The sequence below is a fragment of the Pezoporus occidentalis genome, unplaced genomic scaffold (genome assembly GCF_034315485.1).
Source record: "Pezoporus occidentalis ecotype Australia unplaced genomic scaffold, CSIRO_AGI_Poc_V1 ctg37, whole genome shotgun sequence".
Classification (NCBI taxonomy): Eukaryota; Metazoa; Chordata; class Aves; order Psittaciformes; family Psittacidae; genus Pezoporus; species Pezoporus occidentalis.
In genome coordinates, this window is record NW_026915691.1 from 1,954,875 (window position 1) to 1,979,387 (window position 24,513).

At 41.0% G+C, this 24,513-nt stretch overlaps 1 protein-coding gene across 4 annotated transcripts in view; it reads left to right on the forward strand.

Annotated features, from left to right (window-relative positions):
- Positions 1-14,612, forward strand: part of CCDC60 (coiled-coil domain containing 60) — a 59,492-nt gene extending 44,880 nt beyond the window's left edge. For all 4 annotated transcript variants that reach the window (XM_062631185.1, XM_062631186.1, XM_062631187.1 and 1 more), the window contains 7 exons: positions 1,281-1,494; positions 6,063-6,153; positions 6,772-6,855; positions 7,287-7,409; positions 9,288-9,419; positions 12,673-12,862; positions 14,260-14,612. In XM_062631185.1, the coding sequence (XP_062487169.1) occupies positions 1,281-1,494; positions 6,063-6,153; positions 6,772-6,855; positions 7,287-7,409; positions 9,288-9,419; positions 12,673-12,862; positions 14,260-14,376 (951 nt within the window). In that variant the 3' untranslated portion in view covers positions 14,377-14,612. The remainder of the gene's footprint in view (positions 1-1,280; positions 1,495-6,062; positions 6,154-6,771; positions 6,856-7,286; positions 7,410-9,287; positions 9,420-12,672; positions 12,863-14,259) is intronic.
- Positions 14,613-24,513: the final 9,901 nt, after the last annotated feature.

The following is a 24,513-nucleotide window of genomic DNA, read 5'->3' on the forward strand; positions in this document are numbered from 1 at the left end:
TTCCATTTTGATCTGCAGCAGTTTGCCCAAGCTTTTAGTTCCTTTGCCACCTATAAGCTAAATAAAACAAGTTTTGTCAAGTACCCTTAGAACCCCAGGTAAGGCACTTAGAAATATGAGCTATTGTTGCATGCAATTTGTTCTTGTTATTTGTCAACACCTGCAGCTTGTACCCCCATGACATAATTCAAATGATTCAATAGAAGATTACATTTTCAACTGGGGAATAAGCAACAAAAGTTGTATAACACAAAGACTTTAATAATGAGGAAATCAAGGGAAGAGACTGTGTTTTTATGCTGTGGTATGGAATAATATTCTCCCTGCTCACAGAGTCCTTGGCCAAACCAAAACATCGCTTGTTATCAGCTCTGTTCCCGAGCTGAAAGTCAAAACACTGCACTGCACCAGCTACCAAGAAGGAGAAAAATGACTGCTACTGCTGAACCCAGGACAGCAACAAAAGTTGTGAGACTTTTTGAGGATCAAGACTGTGTTTTTATGCAAATATTCTCCCTGCTGTTACAAAACAGAGAAAGAAAGTCAGCAAGCCACCTAAGGGACAGAGTTGTTTCTAAATATGAGGCTTTCTGATTTTTCCAAACTGTTGGGTTCAAATAAACATGAGCAGAAGAAACCAAAGCACGTGTCAGTCTTCATGTGTCTTTCAGCATTTCCATTGTTGAGACTATTTTTCTTTTCCTCCCTGAATTAATGACAATTTCTTTTGTGCCATTCATGCTAGTATTACTTGAAGACTGCTTTTCATATCTGATATGAAACTTCTAATGGAAATACTGGGTTCCTTCAGGAGCACTTGCTTTATAATACATATTGTTCTGATTATCAAGCCTGCAGAATTCAGTCTGCTTTCAGACTTCAGTTTTACATTCCCGACACAGGAAATTCATTTGCCAGATTGTTGGGAGGAGACCTGAACATTTATCAAACCACTTTGACCTGTTCTTCCCTGTACAGGAGAAGGTTGTTGTATTACCAACCCTCTCTGCAGCTGCAGTGTTCCTCATTTACAAATTACCTTAATCTGTTGTCATTTATGCCGTAGCAGAGGAGTATTGAAGAAAGATAACAAAATGAAGGAGGTTTTACCCAAGAAATCACTATCTTGTTTGAAGTCACTGGAGAAAAATCTGTGAGGTTACAGGAAAACCAGAAGGATCTAATATTGGAATTTGTTACAGAAATATGATTGTTTGTTGTCAAAGCACTATAGGAAGCCCCTCCTTTCTATTGATTTTTTTTTTTCTTTTCATCTACAGAAATACACCTGGAAAACAGGATACAATTTACTTAGCAGGACTATAAACAAGAACGTTACTCCAGGTATCTCTCAGTTTAGCAGTCAGTCATCTCTCCGTGGTCAAACCCTTCAAGGCAGTGAACCTTCCGCTCTACATTGCTCTGAAGACAACATCAAGATTAATGATGTGAGTGAGTCAGCACCAGCTAAAGAGCAACAACCTCTTTTCCCCTGTAAGTTACTTTTTCTTAACTGCCAGTATCAATGGAATTGCTTTCAGTGTTACTAGGGAAAACCTATGTCAAATACTCTGCTACATGTCCCGATGTATTTCTGTTCAGGCATGTGGAACTTTGTATGAGTCTCTTTGTGCCCTTCCCATTAGCAAATTGGTTTAAAGACAATGTAATCCCATATGAGTAGTAAGAGTTTTAATTACTATTCAGTTACAGCAGCTGTATAATCAAACTGTCATCCACATCTGTAAGACCCAACAGGCAGGGGAACCAGTGAAGCTGTTCTCTGCTATAACCAATTGATCCACTGAATATGTATCTGTCTAACTTAATGGTTTCTTGCTCTGTATTCCTCCTACTCATCCATCAGTGATTACCTGAGCTTGATTGACCTGACAACATTTTATCTGCTAGCTCTGCAATACATTTTAATACGAAGCTGGGTAATCTTCAGTCTTTTCCCTTCCTTCTAAATAAAGCTGGTCTAGAAAAACATGTAAGCATTTAATACTGCATATTACCTTTTAACTGATAGTTATACTATTATTATTATTAGGCTGGCATCATGCTCTGTTAAATCAGGAAAGAGCTCTTGGAGTCATTCGGGATAGTTTTGTGAAGGTTCAGCAGCTACTAGAAAGGCAAGAAGAACCCTAAGAATGAAGTGGAGGACAAAGCAGAAAATTTGTTGTGCAAAAATACAAATGTCTCTGTATGTGCTGCTTCAGTTTTGGTCCTTCCAATGCAGATAGGTTGGTATGAGGAGTGGTAAAGTTTGACAGGTAAAAAAATGATGAGGTATGATATACAGAATAGCTTCCATAGAAGAACCAGTTAAATAGACTAGAGCTCTTTGGTGCAGAAAAGAAGCAACTGAATACAACGTTATGACAGATCTCTAACATCCTGAAGTGCATGGAAGCAGTGATTAGAGAGTGGCTACTCCCAGGTTCCCTTGATTTATGGCATACCAGGTTAAATTAGCTGTCGGAAAACTGAAGGTGACGGGAAGCGTCTGAAATGGGATAAATGATCAAACTTAATGATTCAATTGCTGCAATATATTGCTGGAAGTATATTCAGGTCCAAAAGCAATTTAAATTAATAGAAGAAAAAACAATTAATTGCTCTTAAGTGTAAAGGAATAAACACATTCTCTGGATCTGAAAGGCCTTTAGGTTCAAAGCACCAGAAGCTGCATAGATACATCAGTAAGCTTGCACTAACACTATATTCTACCTATACAATCACTGCTGCCTGTGATGGTGTGCACAGGTGAATGGCCTTCAATGGCATGAATGGGAGTAGTGGCAAATTCAAAGCTATAATTTCAAGCAGTTTGTTTACAGATGTATGTGAACAATTGGGTTTTGTGTGAGAAGAGATTTGAAAGCAATCTTGAGAGCTGTAACAGCTGGGACCTTTGTTTGCTGTGGTACGTAAAGAAGTATCTTGTGGTATATGTGATACATGGGTAGGATGTTCAGTGTACCTTTTGGAATAACATCTATCACGTGATTGCCTGGGATTTCAGGGGCTGGTTACTGGGACTGAGTTACCATGCTGGTCACCTCAAGAATTATGTTCCTAGTTCTAAAAAATGTGAGAAGTCAGTTTACATGGGGCGGAGTCTGGACTCTCTAATGAATTCTGATGCTGCTAGAATCATGTTTAATCCAAGATTCTGGTTATAGGATGTTTCATGGACAGATCAGAAATGGATTGCAAGTACAGCTGCCCTGTAGCCTTACACCCCAAATTCACAAAGCTTCATGTAACTCATACAGACATCATTTTGAGAGCACACACAACCCTAACCCACATATACACATATACATGTATTTCAGAAGTGGGAGAGGGATTCTCTAGTAGGAATCTGATCAGCAGATACAGCTGAGTGGGACTTTTACAGCAAGATTTCTTTTAAGGCAGGAATTCATAACTCAGTATAAAGCTTTTTGCTGTAATTTAGATGTTGTTGTTTGGGCACTGCTGCTGTAGAATGTCTGCTTATACAAAATTGATTTTCCAGCGCTGTTGGCTGAGTGAGGACCTCTACTAGGCCAAAAGTTTAAATGTTCCATCAGGTTGACAGAGGTAAATGTGAAAGCTTCAGTCCTTGTAGCTTTGGTACAACAACAGGTCACTGCTGAGGTAGTCTCATTTATCATTCAGTCTCCACCTTATAAGTCAAAGGTGTTACAAAGCAGATCAGTGTTCTAAGATTGCTTCCTTCACCACATTTAAAAAAAAAAACCCTCCTTTTGTGCAGATAGAGACTGTATGATCTAAATGTAAGCCTAAGTTTTACTGGTTACTGTGTAATGAAGAATTTGTGTCTGCAGATCAGTTCAAATGGTGTATATTCTTCACACACAGAAGTGTAAAATACAAGACCTGTATCTGAGATATTAAACACTAACAGGATGGTATCCCCAAAGCTTTCTGACCAGCAGCTTAACTTTGCATTCTCACTTAAAAGCATACTTTTAAAAGAGGATGTGCAGAGGGTCTTCTTTATAAAACATACCTGAATTTGGGGTGTTTATTTGGTTTTGATCAATGGCTTTTCAATTGATTTATCACTGTTAGATTCCTGCAAAAGAAGTAAATTTTAATATCCCATTTCACAGATGATTAACTAAGGCATAGAAAACAAGGTCAAGTGAAATTACTACATTCTCTGCTTTTTTCTCTTTTCTAATTAATGTCTGACTAGCTCACAGCCATGGAGGCTAATAATTAAACAATATTATGAATATGGACAACCTTGAGTATTTGTTTTGTCAATTTATCCAGATGGAGAATTGGAACAGGTTCTAATGCTACAAAATGAAGGGCAGAGAGGTATTGTGCCCTCTGTTTCTGATGATCAGCCAAAAAGAAAAGCTGTATCTTTGCGGGTTTAGCCCTGGTTTGCTTCCTGTCATCTGTCTCCAAAACCTGCCAACAGGGCTGCTTTCAAGATTGGCTTTAGACAACTGATCTTGGAGAAAACATCAAATACAGCCACTGCTTTGCATAGCCCTCTTTCCCCAAAGCACCAGTATTATCTGCAGAGTATATTGGTTTCAAATATCCAGCTGCTCCATTTGCCCAAATGGTTACCATAAATAGAGAGGGCTGGGTTCTTCTAAGGATTCTGACCCTGCATGGCAAGAGCAGGTGAGGCTTGTATGCAGCCTTAGCTCAGTTTGAGCAGAAGCTCCCTGCCCATATCAATGTTCCAGACCCTCTAAAGATCAGCCTTTGTATTCAAACTGCTCCTCGGGTCTAGGGCTCCAAAAGATCCAGTGGTGCAGCTGCTTCTTACAGGCTTACACTTGCAGACTAGTAAGGATCACAGTGGAGCCATCATTAGAACTAGTCAGTACTAGAACTTAGGAGTATCTGACTGGGATCTCCACACTCTTGAAACTCACCTGGCCACATCTAATAGATGATCTTCATAATCAACACGATTCTTTACATTTTTAGCCCATTAGCTGGTGCCCAGCAACTTCTTCCATCCATGTCTTACGCTTCCAAGTTCACAGTGTAACATTCAAATCTGCTTTTAATAAGCAGAAATCATTTGTGCTGCTATTTAACACAGTCAACGTTCAGCAGTCATTTTCTGTTATACTGAACGTGGTACTTCACAAAAATGTAGGAATTTGGAGATTACAACTTCAAGGTGTTGAGTGCTCAGTAAAATGTCACTTATGACCATGTAGGACATATTGAACATGTCAGAGGATGACTTAGAATTTGACAGCTAACACTGGGATTTTTAATAACAAGTGTGGCAGCTGTTTTATTGCATGTGTGATTGGAGGGAATAACACAGAGAAGATGGCCATCTCTGCCTCTCCAGGGGTTTGGCATCAAAGAATTAATGAAACAGCAGTGGAAAAGAAAACAAGGAGCTGAAGGAAACCAGTGAGTTAAATTTGTTTTCCAGGTATTCAAGGGAGAGGAGAATATAAGCATTCACATTACAGTAGAAGGCAGAAAGAGTAGAGTGCTATTAGTGAGAGAGATCTTCTCAAAGGTGGATAATCTAGAAACTATAACCAATGACTTGAGGACATGTCTTAAGTTTTAGTGGATGCTGGTAAGGAGATACAGAGAGGTAAGCAGATACCTGTTGATGGATTAAATTCCATGTGACACTTAAGTGATACAGCAGACTTAAAAATCCAGAAATTGGTAGTTATGCCACTAGAATGCTAACAGCACAGTACAGGAACTGAAAATAGACTTTCTGCATAGTTTGTTCAAATCCATCTGGTTTTCTGAGACACTATTTTTATAAGCATCTAGTTTAAAAAATATTTAATATCTTCTAGTTGATTTTTTTTCACAGCTAAAGTTTTCAAGTGACTAATGAATTGGCAGCACTCATATTTGGGTACCTATCTTAAAACCTCTTCAAAAAGCTGCTTTTCTTCGAAGAAACTTTAATTTTTAGAACCAATGAATAGCAGATTTCTTTAGGATATCTCATTCAGGCCAGCATATACGGTGTCTGGAAGGAAGAGAGGAATGCACTATTGAGTTGGCATGTTTTGGTATCTTATCAGCCCTGCAGAAATCAATCCAGATAGCACGTGGAGAGGTGTCAAAAGATGGCTGTAAAGAAAAAGCTATGGTTAAGAAGACTGGACCACAATGGTACGTTTCCTGATGGATTTCTGAATGATTAGAAGCAACTAATCAGGACAAAGCTTACCCTTTTCTTCCCTCCTTTCTTTCTTTTCCCCCCCTAAACAACTGAATTCAGCATTCAGGGCCAGATGACATTCACATGTTTTGGCACAGCTGGTAGAACAGCCTATTTTACTGCAGTGCAAGCAATATGTACTTTCTGGAAAGTACCACATGAGTCTTGCCTTTGTAAACAGAAGAGATCTTCTGCTCCAGAAGCTTTATAGAAAAAGTGATGTTCTATCTTCCTCCAGGAAACTGTTTCTGTTTCAACCACTGCATTTCTCAGTAGTATCTCTATTACATTTCTAGCTAAGTTTACATTAGATGTGTTGCCTCATTACAGTGTTGCCTCAGTTCTGTGGTGGTTTCCACAGCAGTAACCTCAACTTGGCAAACCATTCTTTCCATTAGACTTTGCTGAAGCATTTTTTTCCCTTCGGTTTGAGGTGAAGAGCCCTAACTTTGTACCTGGATAGCTCCAGCAAGTCTGCAATATTAAGAATGTTTCCTCAGCACCTGTGAAGTTTGTTGCTCTGGAGCGAACACACTCTACACTGCCTTAAACCTTGTTGCGTCTTACAGTTTGCCAGAGGTTCAGAAAGACCACAGCATAAACACGCGCAGGGAGAGTCAAACACCAGGGAAGCAGAGACCCAGAAAGGACAGGTAAGGCTACAAATCTGCTTTTGAAGAGCATTATTAACTCAGTGCTCTCTGTGGAAAGCATTTGGCATGCAAATGTCAGGCAGCATTTATTACAGGAGACTAGAGCAGGCCAGTGAGATCTTGCAGCACACTTTAGTGCAATGCAAAGGCACTTTCCTGGAAGGATGTGACTGGAACGAAAGAGTGCAAAAATCTAAATTTTATAGAATTTTCAATTTTTTAATTCATCAAATTATTTTATAAATCTGCTGAATTAAAAAAAAACAACAAACCCAAATGTGTAAATTATGTTAAATTTGTTTTTTTACTGAGAATAAGATCTCAAACTCAGTGGGCTCACATCACTGTATGTTTCAAGCAACACATGTGCATACCACAAAATGGTGACCACAAAATGTTAATTCTATTTTAATGTGTTGTTTTGGTTGCAGCTGCCAGATCAGCTCTTTCATTAAAAGCAAATCTAACCTGTGTGCTGATGTGAAGCAGAGGTTCACAGCAGTCCGTGAAGAGGCAGCTTGCTGTTTACATGATATCCTAGTGAGCCTTGAGAGGTAGGAGGAAACTGGATTTCCTATATTCTTGAAACACTGCATACCTTGCTTCTGACTAGATTTAGGACTTCAGGCCTTTTTAAAGATGCATTTATATGGATTGGCATTAAAATAAGAATATAGGGACGATGTTAGAAAGTTTTATGACCATGTACAAAAAAAAACATTGCAGGTGAAATATTTACAGCAGTGTTTTGGAATATTTCTGAACAGTATTTATGGAAATAGCTTTGCTAAAAACATTGAATATGTTTACTTTGAACATTGCAGTCCTTTACACCAAAGACTGAATAATAACTTCTGTCCACATACAATCTGTATGGCTATCTTGTGTTTTCAGTTCTGAGATCACTGTGTTGTTCAACATTACTTTGACTCTTCTCATAGGAACAGTTATAATGTCCTCTGGCAAAGCCTTTTCCCAGATCAGTGACATTTCTACCTTGTTGACCAGCCAATGCCTGTCATCCTTTTCCTTCCACCCAGAAACATTCATCTGTGATGCTTGTGCAAATTCTTTTGTCTCAGTAAGCACCAGACCTGAGATCCTTCCCTACATTGGTATTCTGAAGAGTGTTGCAGGCACACTCCTCCCCCTCACTTCCTTCTTTCCATTCTTCTGTTTCATTTTGTACTTAAGATATTTTTATTCCCAGAGCACTCCTTATCTGGAGTTGGGTCCTTGTTGTTTTCCCTGAGCAGCTGCTGTGGCTGCATAATCAATCCAGCATCCCACAGTATGGAAGGACAAGTCAGATGGAAACTTACTACTTGCGGCTATTTTGCCATTCTACATACAGCCACCTAAAACTGTTCTGTTTGGTCAGCTTTTGGAAATGAAACCTCAGTTTGGCAGGATAAGTTATTTATTGTATATAAGTTATTTATTGTAAAGAAAAGCAGATGTTTGGGTTTGTTACTTTGTTACTTTTTGTAAGGATTCATACATGAGCCCAATCTCTGGGTCAAAATTCTAGCTCAGGGCATGTCACAGAATCACAGATTGGTTTGGGTTGCAAGGGACCTTAAAGCTCATCCAGCTCCAACCCCTGCCACAGGCAGGGACACCTTCCACTAGAGCAGCTTGCTCCAAGCCCCTGTGTCCAACCCGGCCTTGAGCACTGCCAGGGATGGGGCAGCCACAGCTTCTCTGGGCACCCTGTGCCAGCGCCTCAGCACCCTCACAGGGAAGAGCTTCTGCCTAAGAGCTCATCTCAGTCTCCCCTCTGGCAGGTTAAAGCCATTCCCCTTGGCCTGTCCCTACAGGCCCTTGTCAAAAGCCCTTCTTCAGGTTTCCTGGAGCCCCTTTAGGCACTGGAGCTGCTCGGAGGTCTCCCCTTAAGGAGCCTTCTCTTCTCCAGGCTGACCCAGCCCAGCTCTCTCAGCCTGGCTCCAGAGCAGAGCTGCTCCAGCCCTCAAAGCATCTCCGTGGCTTCCTCGAGACTCACTCAAGCAGGTCTACATTCCTTTTGTGTTGGGGATCCCAGAGGCACTCCACTCTGTTCCACCTCTCTTCTGCTGTATTTTGAATAATATTTTAGCCTACATCACTGTACAGTATTCAGTGTGGTTTTAAGTACTGGATACCTGTAGAAAGTGGAGGTTCAATTTCAGGTCAATGTTTTGATTTTGAAGTTTGTTTCTTACCTACATCCCAGAGCTGATAAAAACCATTAACGCTTTTTAATATGTTTGTAGAAATATGAATGTATACAGAGCACTGCAAAAGCCAGAATTGTTATTAGTGTCCAGACTGGCCATACAACGTGATCTTCACATTCCTGGTTTTCTCCCTTCTTTGTTATCTTCCCAGTTAGCTACGTAGAAGCATGGTAATATTTACAACACAGCTTTAACTTTCAAGAGTTTTTTTTGTAGGAAGCAGGAAGAGCGATGTTACCAAAAATACAGGGCTATGAAACAATCAAAGGATTTCAGAAAAGAATTGGACAGAATAAGACAGCTGAGCATGAGAGCTGAGAGAGAACATGATGAAGATGAACTAAACTGGTAAGGAATCATAGAATGGTTCAGGTTGGAAGAGACCTAAAAGCTCATCCAGTTGCAACCCCCTGCCACGGGCAGGAACACCTTCCACTAGAGCAGGTTGCTCCAAGCCCCATCCAGCCTGGCCTTGAACACTGCCAGGCATGGAGCAACCCTTGTTCAGATGAGATGTTCAGGGTCCCAGATTTCTGCCTTTAGTATAAAAGAGCTTTTATCTTTTCTTTTTTTCCCTCTCTAAAGCAAAGTATCACTAGAAACCATTGAATCTGTTGCTGGAAATGCAGACTTTTCAAACTGGTAGCAGCAAAAATACAGATGTGATGTCTAGGAGCAGATCCTGGCCTGCTCAGCATATAGGTTAATTGGAAATGGTAAGAAAGGGGAGAACAAAGAGTTCTTCTCCAGTGATATCGGGCAAAAGGCACTCGGTGCTTGCATTCACACACCAACTCCAGTGCAGCTTTACAGGAGACTTCCTTCACCAGGATGTATGTAAAATGCACTGTACCCCAAAGATGAGAGATACTGTATAAATGTACATGGGTTAGAGTCAGAACTTCTTACTGAACTGAACATTCACAGTACTAAAGCTGGCGGCAAAGGAACCTGACTCTAGCTGCCCACCCATGATAAAAAACAAAGCATTGCCCTACCAGCATTTGAACTGCACATGGATAATACTGCAACATTTACAAGTGTCCTGGGTTCAGCAGTAGCAGTCATGTTTCTCCTTCTTGGTAGCTGGTGCAGTGCAGTGTTTTGACTTTCAGCCTGGGAACAGAGCTGATAGCGATGTTTTGGTTTGGTCAAGGACTTTGTGAGCCTCCTGCTCTGCCAGGGAGGAGGGGAAGCTGGGAGGAAGCAGAGACAGGACACCTGACCCAAGCTAGCCAAAGAGGTATTCCATACCACAGCACGTCATGCCCAGGATGTAACTGGGAGTTAGCCAGAAGGACTGGTAGACTGTGGGGTTGGAGGAGGTATAGGTCAGGGCTTGGCTGGGCTGGGGGGGCGAGTTGTAGGTCAGCTGGTGCTGAGGTGATGTATTCTCTTCCCTCATTATTTCCTTTATCATTGTTATTATTGGTGGTAGCAGTAGTGATTAGTGTTAAACCTTAGTTACTAAACTGTTCTTATCTCAACCCATGGGAGTTGCATTCTTTTCGATTCTCCTCTCCGTCCCTCCGGTAGTAGGGGGAGGGAAAGAAGGGGGGGAGTGAGTGAACCAGTTACCTGACTGGGTTTAAACCACAACAACAGGGATCACCTAAATGCTTCCCAGTTACAGCAGTTCTGCAGATTACTAGTGTGTTAGGTTTGAAATGATTAGTAGTTTATGTTTGAAAGAATACTCGCTGTATCCAGTGATCAGCTTCCAGATCACACATTAGAAATAGCCTACCTGAATACCTCAACAAACTCACAGCATGTTCCTTATTGCCCTGTCCATGAGAACTCCTTGGGCATGGGATTACTGAATACACAGACTGCACAGAATGGTGTTTTTCAGCCTGCCCTCTTTTGATCTTATCGGCTAGTAAGCTTTCTGTCCTTCACCACAGTTCATTTCTCATCTTGGGTCCAAAATGCAGGTGGCCCAGGACATGTCAAGCACACATCAGTCACGCATTAATCAATAAACCTAGTCTTGGCCTATCTAGCAGAACACTGGTTTTAATTGTCAAACATCTGTGCTCCAGCTGTCCCCTGAATTTAAGATCTGGCATGTAAATAAGTCTTGAAACTGGAGTGGATGTGGTTTTACTTTTATACTTGTAGTGTCACTGGAAGCCTTAATTTGGACAAAACTCCATGAGCATAAAGGAGACTATACCAGTATGGCTTTTTACTGTTCTCCCTATGCAAGAATAGTGCTGTGAGTGTGCTGTTCCTTCACTGAAAATCGTGCCTCCACCCTGAGGAGACTGTCTTGCTTTGACTGTGCCAGAACAGTTACCTGAAGACAGCTCTCCACATCAGGTCTGTTCTGCAGCATGCTGTCCATGAGGGGTATGGGGTGTGAGATCTCTAAAAAGGCTGGTCAACCCCCTTGTGGAGACACAAAGTAATGCCAGAGGACCATACCACTTGCTTCATGAGCAGCAGGGCTGTTCTTTTCCGCACTCTTGCAAACACTGCCTTGCCAAGAGAACAGGAACACTTTACTAGTTTATTCTGCCAGTCTGGTTGTCTCTCTCATGAAGTAAGAAAAGCCCAAAATAATACCAAATATGAACAGTGTGATGTGAGAGTGCACTGAGCATGGCTTCCTTTCTCAATGCATGGATGGGTCATAAAAGGCCTGTGTGTGGCATAGTTATGGTAACCCAGGTAATCCAGGTAGTGATAATAAAGAGTTGGCTCTACAGCTATCAGCAGCATACTACTGAGTGTAGAGCTGGCCCTACTGAAGATAGAACCTGTGTGTTTCCTTTTTTTACTGGTTTAAGGAAGAAATGCCTCATCCCTCTCCTGCTGTCCCTGCTGCCCAGTGACATGTATCCTAAACTGGAGGGAGGCAGCACTTGTGCTGCCAAATCGTCAGCCCTTTCCAGTGAAAACTACAGCACACCCCGGTCATGCACATTCTAGAAAGGTTTGGAACGCTGATCTCCAAGACTGTCAAAGCATCACTGCAGAATTTACACAAAACACTAAAAGAAAAGGCAGTGTTTTCACAAGAGTTTTATTTTTATTGTAATGTGTAATTCTCCTGAATCTTTATATTCAGAGTGAAACGATAAAGACTGCATGTTACAGTGCACTTACATCAATGAGATTTATGTTAGCACACAGAGAAAGGAGAATGATGATAGCACAGGGAAAAGCGATAGTAAAGACAATCAGAAAGTGTGCCAGATCAGGCATTGAGTGCGCTGGAAAACCCCTGGAGATTAAACAAAATAAATAGAGAAAAGATGAGAGGACAAATGGAAACATTTGTTAGGATTTTATTATTTCCTTTCACACCCAAGTTTGTCATCCAAATTTAAATGGACAATGAGAAAGCATCTATTTCAGTGCCCTGCAAAGGGAATTGGTGTAGAAATCCAATAAAGTAAAGCTCTTTCACGTTATTCGCATTAAAGGTCCCATCCAACCCGGACTGAGCATTGCATTCCCCAAAGAGCCATTTTTCCTGTGGAAGTTATGGAGGTGATGAAGTGGCAGAAATGCAAGATAAAACCTAGAGTTTCTAATCAGATGTGCAGTTGTTCCCATGGTTTCTCTTTTATTGCTGTTCTTTCTGCTAAAGGGCTCCTGTATTGCTTGCCAGACTCCCAGAGTCTGTGAAGAATGACCATTATATCCAGAAAATCTTAAAGAAATTGGAAAAATACAGCAAGAATCCTGACTTGAAAATCGATCCAGAGACCTTTCTTAAGGTTCTGGATGATCTGCGTGTGTGGGAGCTGTGTTCTCCAGAAATTGCTGCAGCTGTGGAGGTGAGATGAGTCCAGATCTTGAGTCTCTGTGTGAGGAGGGTGGGGAGAGCAGGTACCTGTGGATGAAACTCATAGAGTAGAAAGTTACCAGATTAAATCATTTAGGATCTCACTAAATGAAGGTGCTACTATTCACCTCTTACAAGTCACTTTGAACTGCTCAGAAGAAAGATGTTATGACAAGCATTGGATTATTAATCAGTATCATTATGTCATTGTTTTATTCACCACTGCAGTAAAACTGGCATCTGTCATAAATTGTTAGGACGCTTGACAAGAAACATTAACTTGTTGAGTTCTGAGAAGGCCTGTCATTCCCAGTGGTTACATCCATGAGCTATCCAAGTAATACGTTATGTCAGTGATCCAGGAGCTCTGCAGATCATTGTTTTGCTTCAGGAACATTACAAAGAAAATAAATCTGCTTCTCAAGAGCTTACGTTGGGCTCAATTCCTGTAGCTCTAGAAGTAAATGGTAGAAGAGGAAGGATACAAGAAAGGGAAGAGAATGCATGTAGAATGTTTGTAATATGTAGTCCAACCAGGTAATTCAGGTACAAAAAATGGCAATGATGCCACCTTGTGGTTTTTGTTCTCATCACGGTTATTTCCCCTCATCTACCGGACCAACAGAAATCTCTGAGAGGCAGGGGATTATTGTGCATCTTATATATATTGTGCCATACAAAGGCAAAAGTATTTTGCCTTTGATCACACTCTCTGTATTTTCTTGATGTTTGTAAAAATAACTATTTTGTCATGTGCACTAATCTGCACAACCAGGGAGGCAGCCTTGCCTTAATGTTCAATAGGCAGGTCTTTGCTGCTGGCTGGTTTTAGATCTATTTCTTTGCTTCTTCTATTCCTTTTGCATTTTGATCCCTAATGTTAGTGTAATAGTAATAGAGAAAACCACATTAGCTGAATCCCCTGCCTATTTATTTATACATCTTTTGAAAATAGCCCCAGAGGAAGGAGGACCTTGGTGCTCCTTCTGACTGGAATAAATAAACTGTCGCATTTTAGGAGCAAGAGCAGCATCACTGATTGCGGGCTGACAGAGATTCTAGATGAAGTTCTCATTTAACTTCAAGTTGCTTTAATGTATGTACTGCAGGGGTATGTAGAACACAGCTGCAAGCTTAAAACAAAAGACTTGGAAAGATTCAGGATATAAATTGCACTGAAGATTGTAGAGTTTTCCTTTTATTTCATTTTAGAGTATATCCATCTCTTCAGGAAGTTACACTAAAAATATTTGGTGATACAAAGTGCTGTACTAACTGCAGAAGCCATTACATTTATTCTGTTGTTACAATGTCACATTTTCCCACATATTATCTCTCTCTTACATGTAAATCAAAACCTCAGGGAAAAAAAACCTTTTTCTGTTTCAGTTTGTACGTGAGAGCATTGTGCGGATGCCAGAAGAGGATTTCAGCAAGTGGTTTCAGACAAAAGTAGGCCCCCTCAGCGCTAGAATTCCTTTGCTTTCTAATTCCTCGGTGGATTAGAAGTCCTCCACCTTCTAATCAGACAACCAGATGAGATGGTTTTCCAGCTACAGCTGTCTTCAAGCAGAAAACTATAGCCTGTTGAGATCTGCCTCGAGGAAGACCAGGAAGGGAAGGTAACTTCAGGAAGTCCCACTGATCACTCTTGCACAGCTGAAATTTGTCCCTCTAGTGTGCTCTGTTGGCTGTAGTCAGACAAAGAAAATAAAAGCTAAATACTCTTGCTCCCTCCTGTATGATGTCTTGGACACACCATTGCATTTCAGTCTCATCTAACCATGCAGGATGAAGGCTGAATTTCTAATCACAGGTCATGTCATTTCTTCAGATATTCCTCCAGCACGTACTCAGTTGGGATATACTGATTTCCACATCTGAACAGCATTGTCTTTGTTTTCATTTTATCACTCCTTTATAAAAAATATTCCAAGCACAGGGTAGTTGTAAGCTTTAAGTCTTTTTTTACATTCTTTTATGCAATTCAGATGTTTTATTTTTGCACTGAGTTTATTCTGTAATTATTCTGTGATTATGGATAAATTCTTGCATTATTAAATTCAGTATTTCAAAACCAACCATCTTTAGGTGCATGTCCCAGTTTTCACCAGAAGATATGTTCTCCCTTGGTTACCTTAGCATATGCTTGTCATTACTCTGGTGGGTAAGACATCAGAATGACACCCCTGAAATCACAGACACATACATGACCTACATGAACCTGTCTGGGCTTAGCCGTGTATTTCATGCTGGGTCTAATTGGTGGGTGATGAAATTGGTGACCCAGAGACCTTCTAAGCTGATGATCTTAATGAGCTGCTTACCTGCCTGTCAAGCTTCCAGGCGACCCATGGGGAGAAATGCTGTTGATCCTTCAGTGCAACAACGACAGCTTACAGTCTAGCTGAGTACAGTGACCACTTGTATAGTATGTTATTGATTAAAGGCCTTATTTTGTCCCTTCCACATTTCCAAGTAAGAAATGTTTTTCAAGGAAAAGAGCCAGGAACACAGATTCCTTTGACTTACCATCAGAGAAGAGTAAGCTCCTAAAGTTTTGTTGTGCTTCCACTTTTCTCATTCTACATGTGGAGGTGATAAGCTAGCATTTGTACACGTAGCAAAGCCATATGTTCCCCTGGTCTGTGCTTTTCTTTCGCTCCATCTCAGTATCCAGTGGCAAACTTCCCTCCAAAACTCTGTAGGACTGATCTCATGCCCTGTGAAATCAGTGGCAGTGCTGCTGCCAGATGAGCAGGGTGAGTCCTTACTCTGATCTGTGAGACCTCAACTCCACTGTTCACTATATTCTGCCATTTCTTTTAACCTCCTTGCAGGCCTCCATGGATTTTGAGAAATCCCAATTCTGCTGTTCTTTAGGGATCACTTCACCATGATCTGAGTCAAGTTTCATTGACAGTACTCTTGTGTTACCCTGTGGCAAACAAACAGCCATCTTAATATAGCACCTTGGGAGCTCCTCATTGAACTGTGGTTACACAAGGTAAAACTTCATCTTGGTCCTTCCTCACCATGTGGAACTGCAGATAACAAGGTGAGTTTTCCTTACATTAAGAAATGGAAACAAAGGTGCTTGTCCTCAGCTGGAGTACTTGAACCATGCTGCTAAAATCAAAACTTCACACCAGCCAAGCACAGGACCTAATTTGTCTGCCTGCATGCAAGATAAGATGATTGCGTCAAACATAGCCAATGTCTGAGCAGCTGTTTGAGCTCCCAAAGCAGGATGCCCATGCTGAATGTTAGGAGTCTCTAATGTTTTTGTAGGATTATGAAATACCTATGTTTTCATTTGACAATAACTCCCCTCTCTCTAAAATTGCCACCAGGTAACAAAAGAGACTCTTCCTCTAAAAAGAAAAGAGATCATCTTTTCTCCTCCTCCAGCACCACTTTAATGAAAAACTTTCTGCTTCTTTTACTTTGAGGTGGAGAAGAGCTCCTCTGGAGCAAAATAGCTGCTTCTCTTTTCCTGCTTCCTGACAAACTTACAGTGCCCTCAGGTAAGATCCTCAACCTTAATCAAGTGTTTGTCTGCCAATGCAAAGGACTGAAACGATAGGAAGAGGTTAGAGGTCCATACCTAAATAAAAGGGGCTTTTAAAACTTTGGGATTTTTTTCCCTGCAGATATACTGGATTTTTCCAAATACTTCTGTGAACAGTCTCACAATTTCCAGCTCACTGCTTCAGCAGTCCCTTGCAAGTAACCCATTGGAGACGGATGCACCAAGAGTCCAAGCAATTCGTTAAAGGTCAACAGAGCATGTGGTAGACCTGCTTGGATTACTGTTCTGTCTGTTCATCCTTCCTGCCTTTCTGTTCTTGTCCTTTATAATTTCAGCCAATGGGCCAGTCATTCACAATTTCCATTAGGCAAAACAAACCATGCAAGCTTGGGTTCATCACTTGCTTCATGCACTGGAGAGGTGTGGGTGGGACTCAGACACTGAACCCAAGAATCTTGATCCCGTTTCCTGCTGCCTGATGTATTGCGAGTGTCATCCAAACCCCACCCTCCTCAGTTTACACCTCTGTGGAACTGAAATAAGAACATTTTCCTGGGTGTCACTAGTAGCAGGGCAGAAAGTTATTGTTGCATGAGAATTGCTTTGGGTATTAGGCTGACAAGCATTACAGGAGAACTCATTAATTAAAATAGCAAGCATTACCTCTTTGACCATTCACCCTTTCCTTCTGTTTCACAATGGTTCTGAAATTGTCATCTTTACTCTCTTTTCATAGGAAAGATTTCGCCATGGTAGAAAAGAAGCCAACCATCCTATTCTAACATCAACAATACTCCCACTGTGGTTTATATTAGACATAAAAAGGAACAAGTTATAAATAGGGATTATAAAATAAACAACTCTGTCTTGCAGATAGGCTGTTCTATTGTAAATAAGCATCACAGTCATTGTGGGGGTATTCAGAAATCAGGGTGCATCTTTCTAATTGGAATTTCAGCTTTATATATCATCACTCTCTTCTGCTGTCTTGTATATTAATAACACCATGCCAGTGTGTTAGAGATGCAACTATATTTAGCCTCACACAATAACAGCAGCAATTATTTTTGCTAAATTTTAATAAAGATCACTATTGTAGCACTGCAGAAAATAAAAACTCAGATTAACAAACCCCAGGATATTTGGGACTAGATGCAGCTCCTCCTATTAGGGTCAACGGAAAGGTTCTTATTTACCATGTTGAGCATTAATTACTGTAAAATCAGAATAGGTTGTTGCGACAAGTGCAATGGCTAATGTAACCAGCAGCTTGAGCTTTTATTCAAGGCACTGAGTGTTTGTAGCCGTACTTTTTGTAATGCAGCAAGCCTATGCAAAGCCAAATTAAAGTATACTTTCTCAGTTGGAAAGCTGACCAAGCACCAAAAGAAAGTGGTCAAAGGAAAGGAAAAAAATGGGACAGAAAGAATGCAACTGGGAAGAATTCTCAGATACCCAAACCTTAATTCTCTGTCTCTGGTGAGATTTCTTCTCCCGTCAAAGATGGGATGTAGATGCATTTTGGTCTACCTTATGGTTGTGTTTTATGACAAAATTTGAGAATGAGGGAAAAGTTGAGACCGTTTGGTGGCAGTCCAACATACCAGTGTCACTGTAGCACATTTGAAGTTGTATTTATCTATTCATTAGGGTAACAGGAAGCAGAAAGGATGATCATTCAGGAGCCCTTTCAACAGAGAGAAGCTAGGAACACTCTTTTGCTGCTATGCCAGAAGGACAGGGACAGGGCAATACTCATCCCCTTGAAAAAGCCACTAAGTCCCATGTTTTGAGGATACTACCACAGCTGACTGTGACTCTCTTCTTCTTTGTGGTAAGTGGCCATTTCCACCCTAAAGTGCTATCTTACGGAATAAAAGGCAGATGCTATGTTATTCTGCAGTCAAGAAGGGAAATAAAGGGTGTATTCCACTGGAAAGAAAAGAACTTGCTCTTGCACAGAGCAGAGCAACCTCAAAACTAACTCTTTCTCCAAAGGAGCTGGCATGCCACAGCTACACAAATCTGCTGGCTTTAGACTGATCATTGCATCAGCCCCACACATTGACAATCTTCTCAGTGGTGTCAGTCCTGATTAGCAGTGTCAGTTTTCAAGATTCTGATTTCCTATTGTTGACCTAGATTTCTGCAGTGCACTTCACAGGGGCAAGATTAGACCCTAAAGTAGTGAAAGGTTGAAAGAGAAAGCCTTGTCTCTTTATTGACATGGCTTTCCTTCTTCATTCCTGGCAAATGGCTGTCTCTTTTCTATGTGATTCATACAGATTTTTTTTAGGGTGGCTATATTTTAGTACATTACACTATAAATTACACCTAACTATATATGATGGACTTAGTCAATGTGCTATAAATTGCAGTGGATTTTTAAAGGAACCCATCATGGTTGACAGCTGGAGCATCCAATTTCTTTCTAGTGCCAGATTACTATAAGAGCCATCAAAACATTGTCTTGCACACATAGTTTATTAGAACATTTCTGAGGATATTCTAATGAATACTTGCCTTTAAGAGGCTGTTTCCTACCTGGTTCTTTAAACCATGTTTACAAAGTATGGCAGCTTGCAGCTATGGGAAATACGTATTGTCTATAATGAAAACTTCACACAGAAAGTGTGGAGGGAAGATTACAATGTTCAACTGTTCCCATTTGTTATAGGAGAAAAGGAAGAACCGTGACCCGTATAATCTAAGTGGCCGAGATAAAAATGACAAAAAAGCAAGCTTTGACTCTTGGAGGGGAAAACAGACTTGCTTATGCAGGCTTGTGAAAAGAATCCAGGACATAAGCAAGGACTGAATATTGTTCAGCTCTTTTAAAAGCCCTCTCCAAATTCCACAAGAGAATGACCAGGTTTTCTCATGCATGAAGTGTGAAAAGAAAACACTGGAAATACTAAACAAAACTCTCAGTATAGAAACTGTGCAGGGATGAACAATGGGCAATCGGACTCCTTGGTCATAAGCAAGGAACATTAGCTAGGTAATCTTTCTCTGCAGCTACAGCCCCCTCTATAGCTAAAGGGGACAAGAAGCCCCTCCACAGAAATCCAGGCTCACCTATGCCCACACAAGTCCGTGTAAGTACTCTGGATTCTCCTCAATTCTCTTGCTGTTAGCTACAGAGGCTCCTAAGAGAAATCACACAGCTAAAGGTGTATGCTTAAAGCTCAGTTCTCCGAGTAGCCCTCCATGGAGCATTATTTCTGTGTTAGGATTTCATCTGCATTTTTGACAGCCATGGAGCGTAGCATGGTTCTGTCCCAAAATAGAGTATGTGCATATTCATCAGTCTGACGTGCTGGTGTCTACCCAAGCAGTAGCTTAATCTGTCCTGCAACTTGGCTTGACATCACGGGACAAAAGTGAACACTGACTTTATTCATTTGAACAGCTTTTTTTGGAATTGTGATAAATGTATAAATTAGGAAAAAGAATCGTGTCCTTTTACGTCTACATCCAGACTACTTCCTGGTGGGTTGCATCTCCCAGAAACAGTGTCTCAGTTTCTTTTTTCCCATTAAATGATCTCCTGAAGTGACAGTTAAATGACTTCTGGGTCACGTTCACCAGTGCACTCTGGGCCACTGCAATTACATTGAAATAGGGCTGGAGAGGCATTGGTCAGTCAGCTCCAAATTTTGTGACTGCTCTAAATACTGTATTTGGGAATTCTTAATGAAAGAAGAGTACATGTGTATATTTGTGAGAGGATAGAGGGTTCCTATGGGGTGCTATACAATGGAAAAGTGCTAAGTATATTAATTATCTATAGAACAATTAGTATTCAGCTTATCCCACAATTCAGATCCAAGTCCAGATCCAAACCTTCCCTAATGGGTGAATTTAGCCTTTTGATTCAAGCCTTACCCTGCTTGTAAGTAACAGAACTGACCTAGTCCAGCCACAGAACAGTACATATAGCCATGCCTGTGTGTTGCTCTTGTTTGTATTGTGGGAAGCTGGAGCTGATCCAGAGAAATCTATGAAGAGATTCTAGACTGACTGTGGGGTGGGTGAGAACTAATTACATTCCTTCTCTGCATCAAATGTCTTAACAGAATAAGAAACAAGCTTAAATAATCCTGAAACACTTGAATTTATGAAAACAAACCTGCAATTTTCAGTTAGTTGCTAGCTCAAATCAGTTTGCAACTACTTTGCTAATTCAAACGCCACTCAAGTTGGCAAAATTGTTCCAATTCCTACACTAACAGGTCTTTAAATGTTTTCAGGAAGTCCTGGAAATAAATAAAACTGCCATTTCAGTGCTCCTAAAAGACTGCTACAACAGACTGTCTTGACAGTCACAAGGAGAAAAACTTCCAAGAACATGAACTCATTTGCAAGGAAATGGAACACTGAGATGAAACAAGGACTCCTCACAGCACAGCACAGGTCTCCCCACAGTACTGAGCAGGTCAGTTTTCCCCTGCTTCCCTGTAGAAGAATACTTCTGTACAAGCTGAAATACTTGGGTTTAGAATATGGGAGACCTCCATCTGATCTTGTGTGGCTCATCTCCAGGTAACCCACATTCTGGGGGGCAGGGGAGAGTCAGAGCATTGAGCTACATGACAGAAGTACCCTGCTGTGTACACACGGCCTTAATTCCCATGGGCTTCCTTGTTCACTTTGTAAAACGTGTGGCTTTACTGTCATAAGATACTGAGATGAAATCGATGAAGAATTTTAAATTACTGTGCAATGGATACAGCATGAGAATTTTAGATATCACATTACTTAATTTCCAGTTTATAGTTTTCCTTTGGGATTACAAGGCAGCCTGATTTACTGTTCTCTCAGGAAAGATAATGTATGGCTAAATATTGGAAGATGCTTGGGTGGGTTTTTCTTCAGATAAGTAGAACTCAGTCTGGAGTCTTAATGGCCATGGACTGTCCCTGTGACCTCCTTTCCTAGAAGTGGTGTTTAAGGCTGGGTGGGGAAAGGTTTCTGTGAACATCTTGTCTGCTGTATTTAGAAAGGCTTGAGTCCATGAACTAGCCAGAGAACAACAGTTTTGTGGAAAAGTATAGAAGTGTTGCTCACAGACCTCCTTTATTATTTCTATAGTCCTTTTCTCTGTTTAATAACTCAGAAGGGTTGCAAACAGAGGCAATGATAGGCAATTGTGTGACCATACTGAGAAATAACAGATTGTTTGGTTTAGAAAGACATTGTTTGCATTACCACCAGGTTACCATTCCTCTGCTGGGCATACTGCACTCTCTTAAAAATTTCTTTTTTCCTAAGAGTAGGTGGGAAAAAGCAATATGCTCATTTTTGCCATAGGACAGCAGAGAGCATGGTCTGAAAATAGGTTTGTTTGAACGTCTGCTGCATTGGGATTGACTGTACACAGTCTTGTGTTAATGCCAGTTTGTTCCAGCTGTGATCCAGAAATGCCTCCCTCACCTCACTTGGAACTGGGGAAGCCCAGCCCAGCAGACCAGTCCCTCAGGCCAGTGCAAGGTCCCAACAGCATCTTCTCTTGTAACTCTGCACTTGAGAAGAGTTCATAGTGCTCAGGATTTACAGCAACTCTTCTCTCTTAGTGCTGTGGAGAACCAGTGAGGAAGCTCCTCATATGTCTGGACACGTGTCAGGCTCAAACAACCTCGGAGTGTTAAACTACCATTTTGATCTTTATGTGGACTTTGACTTGTGTGTGCAACCATTGTAGCTTCTCTCCAGAACCACTGCAAGCTATGAACATGCCTTTGAGGAGAGTCCTGCCAGCCAGCAGTACAGCTAAGTGTACTGGAGAGACCGTATTCTGCCTTACAACAAATCCTACTGTCAAGCTATAGCATCCTTTGAAATCAGGGAAAGAACACCTTTGAAAGATATCTTGAAACTGTCATGCCTTTAGCCCATCTGCTTTGCCCATCATGATAAGCAATTTATCCAGCATCTTGCCTTACTCATACCACTGGGAAAATTGCTGCTCTGTGCAGAGTGATCAGTTTCTTTTTCAAGACTCAGCTTGAAGTGCAAGGCTGTAAGCAAGAATATTGGGTACTCTGACTCATTTTCTTGGAGGGCTATTTTTGTGATTGTTCCTGGAACTACATCTTAAAACTCTCAGTTAATGTTCTTAAATCATTTTCACAGCTTTTCTGCTGAGCCACCTCAGCACAGGGGTTACCTCTGAGGTGAGAACCTTTCCCAGGTTCCCAGGAATATAACTAACCCCCATCAATGCCATCTGTGAAACCAAACTACTGGCCGAATACCTCCTTTTCCTTTCTCTCAGTAAGTGGTTAGAAGTCAGTGTCATTTAAAATTAAATCTCTTGTCCTAACAGGATATAATTCTTGGATTTTAAAGGATCTACATAAAACAAACCACTAGATTCAGCTACAATAACTGCCTGGTGACACAACTCTGTCTCAAGAACCTCTTAATGAACTCTCATTATAACAAATTGCCACTGTATAATATCCTCTGTAGCTCCACACATCTCACCACTTCCTGTCTCCTGCTTTCTTTACAATCCATTAGCATCCCTTAGCAGCCTCATTTGAACAATTAAACTTTACTGTTTCTAGAAATGCACAATTCTACTATTAGGTCCGTGCTGTGTTTGAGAGACCTGGGAAGGGATTCACATGGTCTAATTTAACAGATTCCTCCTACAGTTCATGGTCCTCTGAGAAAGAAGTAGTGCAGGTTGTTGGCCTGATGTGACTGGTAACTCCACCAGCCTCTGAATTGGAGGTCCCCTAAAAGGCACTCAAACTAAATGTCTGATGTTAGACAGGGAAAATCAACATCCTTTCCTCATACCCAAGTTTCAAGTCTCCCTGGCTAATCTTTGCACACAGTTTAGTCTCTTCTATATAACTGATGTGCAGCAGCTTTTTGTTGTGCTTGTTAATGTTCAACATTAGCAGCTCAAACTGCCCTAAGTGAGCTGGATGTTCTCACTCACATGTCTGATAATAGGTTCTTATTTACCAGTGTTTCAACTGCAAGCAGACAAACTCAAACTCATGAAGGCACTACAATGTGTCCCTGAAAGTATTCTCATGGATTAAAGACCTGAGTGGCCCTGGATGGTGCTGATCCCTCGTGGAAGATACATCCAATGGTCTCCATCCCCACTGAAATCAATTCAAAGTAATTGTGTGGTGTGATGTGAACTGTGTTTTCTGAGCTTGTCTGGTAACTATGCTTAAAGTCCCCTGAGAACAAACGTATAAGAGATTTTACAGCTACAAAGAGCTTCTGCCTGAACACTAATGGATACATTGGCAAGCATGATGTAACTTGGTGTTTCTTACTCTTTCCTAAAGACATAGACTATGCTCTTTTGACAGTTTAATAGCTCAGCAGATTCTCATTCCATGTTATATTCCAGGCATGCAGTTGAGAGATTAATTAATTCATGAAAGTAAAAATATTGCACTTGCATTTCGTATGTCTTTACTGTGTTAACTGCATTGTATCTTGAAGGATGACATCCAGAAACTGGAAACATGGCTCCATTCAAGTCAACTGCAAAACTCCCAGTGACACAAGGAGCTCATTCATAAAGCTCATAGCACACATTGCTCTTTTCTGTAACTTCCATTAATGAAATGCTCTCAGGAGGAGCTAGGCAGTGCGAAATCTCAACTCCAACCTTCATCTGATGTCTCTCCATTTTGCTGAAGCTCCATGCAAGTATAAAGTTCGTTTTTCCAATATCATACGGCAGAACCAGAGCCTATTCCTTTCTAGGTGCAGGCTTCTCATACTTTTCCTCACCACCTTCAAAACCATGATGGAAGCAGATCTTAATTTGCTTGTTTTGTGGGGTTGGGGTTTGTTGGGGTTTTTTTTCCCATACATTAGGGTTGGGAAATAATACAGGTTCATTTGCTTCCTCCTCTTCCTGCAGCCCCCAAAGTGGATTTCACCTTAGAGATGTTCAGTGAGGACTGAATCACTTGCTAAAATTGGCAAAAATACCCTGGGCCTGAGCCACCAAACTGCTTTTAGTTGGTCATTCTCTGCCGATCTGCAGTGTCTTCGCGAAGTTTAGCAAGTCACCGGGGTTAGGAGGTGACAAATTCAACTCAGCTCAAGGGAAACGCCTTTGCTGA